The 3,692-nt window shown below is 55.9% G+C and overlaps 1 protein-coding gene across 1 annotated transcript in view; it reads right to left on the reverse strand.

Annotated features, from left to right (window-relative positions):
* The window catches only part of ATP1B1 (ATPase Na+/K+ transporting subunit beta 1), a 16,995-nt gene extending 16,502 nt beyond the window's left edge, over positions 1 to 493 (reverse strand). The window contains exons 1-2 of the mRNA XM_023525925.1: positions 387 to 493; positions 10 to 167 (exon numbers count right to left, since the gene is read on the reverse strand). Of these exons, the coding sequence (XP_023381693.1) occupies positions 10 to 167; positions 387 to 493 (265 nt within the window). The remainder of the gene's footprint in view (positions 1 to 9; positions 168 to 386) is intronic.
* Positions 494 to 3,692: the final 3,199 nt, after the last annotated feature.

Consider the following 3,692-nt stretch of genomic DNA (forward strand, 5'->3'; position numbering starts at 1 on the left):
TCATTTTACCTGGTGGGGCCACCCGGTCCTGATAGGTGGGCTTGAACTCGCTGATGGTGAGCAGCATCACCTGGATGGTGCCGATGAAGATGCCGGCCAGGCAGCCGTAGAATATCACGTAGAACAGAAGGATCTTAACTACGAGGAGAACAGAGGGGAACAAAAGGCTGTGATGCAGTCACGTGCTCAGAACACGGTCTGATCGTCCCAGAGAACAGACCTCCGCCCGGGCTTCCCGCCGCCCTTTCCAACCCGATCAAGAGGGACCGACCCTCACTCCAGACCGGGGGCTGGAGACGGGGCCGGGCAGCCCGTGGGAGAGACGCTCGGAGAGAACCAAGATTCCCTATAGGAAACACTTTCCTCCTCTGAATCGAAACACTCACGAAGACCGACCCGGGCTGGGCCGTGTTTGCGGGGTGACGCGGCGGCGCGGGGCGGCGGGGGCTCCCCCAGGGCCCTGTGCTTTCCTCGCCCGCTCGTCCCTCGCCATCTCAGCCCTGCAGCCCCGTGTGCCGTGCTGCCGCCCCAGACACACGGACGCAGTGACAGAGCGGTGAGTGCCGCAGAGCCAGGGCGGCTCGCCCGCCGCCGGTCACTGTCACCCTCCCTCGGATCCGTGCTACTGGCTAAGCGCAGGCTTTCCCGGCAGGTGCCGCGAACAAGAAACAGCGGAAAGAAAGGAAAAAAAAAACTGCTCCAGTAAAAAAAAACGGCAAGCACGTTTTCACTGCCTCTTCTGACCGGACCCGGGATCACGGCGGGCTCGGCGAGCCGCATGTTCTTTCTCCCCGGGTCAGAGGGGCTGAGACCACCGCAGCAAAAGCAAAGGAAAAGAATGGGAAGACCCCGACCAAGAGGCCGGAGGCTGCAGTGAGGCTACCGCGTTCCAAGGATCCTCTCCGATTAGCCGCACGGGGACAGGCTGTGCCGGGCGGCGCCGGGAACGCGCTGCGGAGGAGTGAACCGTGCGCATAGCGAGTCTGAAACGTGACTGCACAAAGGGGCCTGAGGTCGCTCCTGAAGACGCCCAGGTCTCCGGCGTGAGACATGGGGGGTCCGTGGGGAAAAGGCACCGGACAGCAGTGCCACTGAAAAGAACGGGCTGTGTGGGTGGCGGGAGGGAAGCCGGGGGAGTGGGCGCGGGGTGACAGGAATTGGCCCGGTCCCCAAGGTCAAAAGCCTGGGGCCTTCCCGCCAGCAAACAAACAGTTCAGGGAAATCCTGCTTTAGAGTTGTTAAAACAAGCAAAACACACAGAACCACATCAGAAATGCTTGACGATAATCCTTTTTTCCCTTCTATCAGGAAAAAAAAACAAACAAAAAAAAAAAAAAACAAAACAAGGAGAAAGGCAGAGACGCAAGCGAAGGAGAAATGAAAAAACTGTAGGACCCCGAGCAACGGCTGCCCACACCCCACGGCCTCCCAGGCCCGCAAGGGTTAAGCGCTGCGTTCCGTATCCAGGCAGCAGCAGGCAAATGGCAAGGCTGTGACGTCAACGGAGCTGGAAAATTTTTCCAGCGAATGCTTCTGCGAGGTGCGAGAGCTGGTGTAACACGGTCAGAGAGAGAACTTCTGTAACCTCTGTCACCGTCCCCCGCCTCGCCTTGGCGCGCTCAGCTCAGCTACACGTTTGGCTCTGCCAACAACCGAGCTTTTCCGTGCTCCCTCCCTGGGCTCCAGCTACCTGAGGCTAACCACACGAGAAGGCACATAATGGAGGCCACCACTTAAAACACAAAGACGGCGACGGAAAAACAAGCCGCTTGCCAAGCACACTCATCACGCGCGAGAAGAGCCAGCCGGCCCACTCTGCGGGACCCTGAGGCAAGAGCGGAGCTCTCCGCTTTTGCTTTGAGATGTCACTTAGCGAAATCTGCCCGGTTGCTGAGGCGAGGTCGCTTGGTTAAAGGGGAGCGTGTGGGTCTGGCGGGGCCCGTGCCACGGGCTCACCGGCAGGCCGGCCACCAGGGGCTCCTCAGAAAGAGAAGCTGGGCAAATTGCACAGCTGGCCAGGGTGGCACAGACGGTAAAGCTTTCGACGTTTTCTTCTGAAGCAGTTTTTCTTCTTTTTAAAAAATACAATATAGAGATTTTCCAATGAGATTAAAAAACAAAAACAGTACCCTCCAAAAGGGTTACAAACAGAAGGAAAAAAAATGCCATTTGGGCCCAGTGGTAAACACAAAACCTACCAACACCTGTTAATGTCATAAAGCAGGTAAAAAGCACAGGTACTTTGCATGCCAGCGTCTGCGTCAACTTAAAAGGTGGAAAGCACAGGTGCTTTGCATGCCGCGGTTTCTCCAGCAGGTGACAGGCGAGGCTCCTGCTTCCATCTTGGTGAACATCTATCTACCTATAAGCAAAACTGAGCCAAGGGCAACCGGCCCCCGTCCCAAGGGCACCCGTGCTGGGCTCAGCGCTGGAAAGTGGCACTTTCTCCATCAGAGACAGCAGCTGCTGCCACCTTCTCTGCCCACGAGCGGCTGAGAGGCTCTGTCCTTTCTTACATTGCCAGGAGGGAGCGGACATATTAGCGCAAAACAAACACCGGATTTTTAACCCAGCCCCTGCCCCTCGGAAAATGGACGATGAGACGGGCACACCCGTCCTGGTGTCTGCATTCATAAATCGTACGCTTGATGTGGGACCACGACACAAATACTCACACGCACATTCTCTCTCTCTGTCTCATATGGAGGTGCTGCCCCATTACACATCGGCTTAAAGAACGAGTCGTCCTATACTGCCTTACCTCTAAAGCAAATATTATTCTGGAATTGGAATGAGGAAAGAAATATATTTTATGAGGGGGGAAAGACTAGAGGGCAAATTTCACAATATGCCTGGAGTCAGTGCAGCCCCGGCCGGCCGAGCGAGGCTGGGCCAGACCACCAGGGCAGGGGGCCCTTCCTCACTGCAGCCCCCTCCCCCGCCAGGCCTCACTCGAGTTACCAGCAGTTGCTAGGAGATGGCCCTGGCGGGAGCCGGTCACCCACACACACCCATGTTCTTCAGGTTTTCCCTTCCTCATTAGGAAAACACAGGGAACCACTGTGACACGGGCACTAACCCTCTGAAGGACAGTCTCCCCCAAATCCGACTCAACGTAAAACAGAAGCTCAAAGCCATCACCTAGAGGCCTCCACGTCACGTGGCTCAGGGACACCTATGCTTCCCCGTAATACCTTGGAATGAGGTTTCACCTTGACTAACCTTGAACGGTGATGCATTATTAACCCTTCACTTTTCGATCGAGGGAGGCCCACATCACAAGCTGCATTTTATTTTTCTCAACAAAAATCATATATTCCGGCTGCTTCCATTTCAAAATGTCAGCCAAGCACTATTTCCCTGACTCATTCTGCTGATGCCCACGGAGCCTCCCAATCAGGAACCGGCGTCGGCCCCTCTCCAGGCTCCCTCAGTGGCTGCAGTGGTGGTGCAGGGGGTGTCCACGATGATGATGATGATGATGGTGGTATTAGAGCAGGAGGAGGGGGCAGTGATGCAGGAGGGGGCTCCCTCTCCCTCCCTCCCTCCCTCTCTGCAGTCACGACTCATAGATTTGCCTACAACTCTGCCCTTCAAAATGACCTTTAAAAAAAAAAAAAACGCGTGTCCCTCCGGGTATAGGGATGTGGAAAACAAGTAAGGTGCCTAATTTTCAATGGGGGGCGGGGGTG

This window comes from Pteropus vampyrus, unplaced genomic scaffold, assembly GCF_000151845.1.
Source record: "Pteropus vampyrus isolate Shadow unplaced genomic scaffold, Pvam_2.0 Scaffold649, whole genome shotgun sequence".
NCBI classification, from domain to species: domain Eukaryota; kingdom Metazoa; phylum Chordata; class Mammalia; order Chiroptera; family Pteropodidae; genus Pteropus; species Pteropus vampyrus.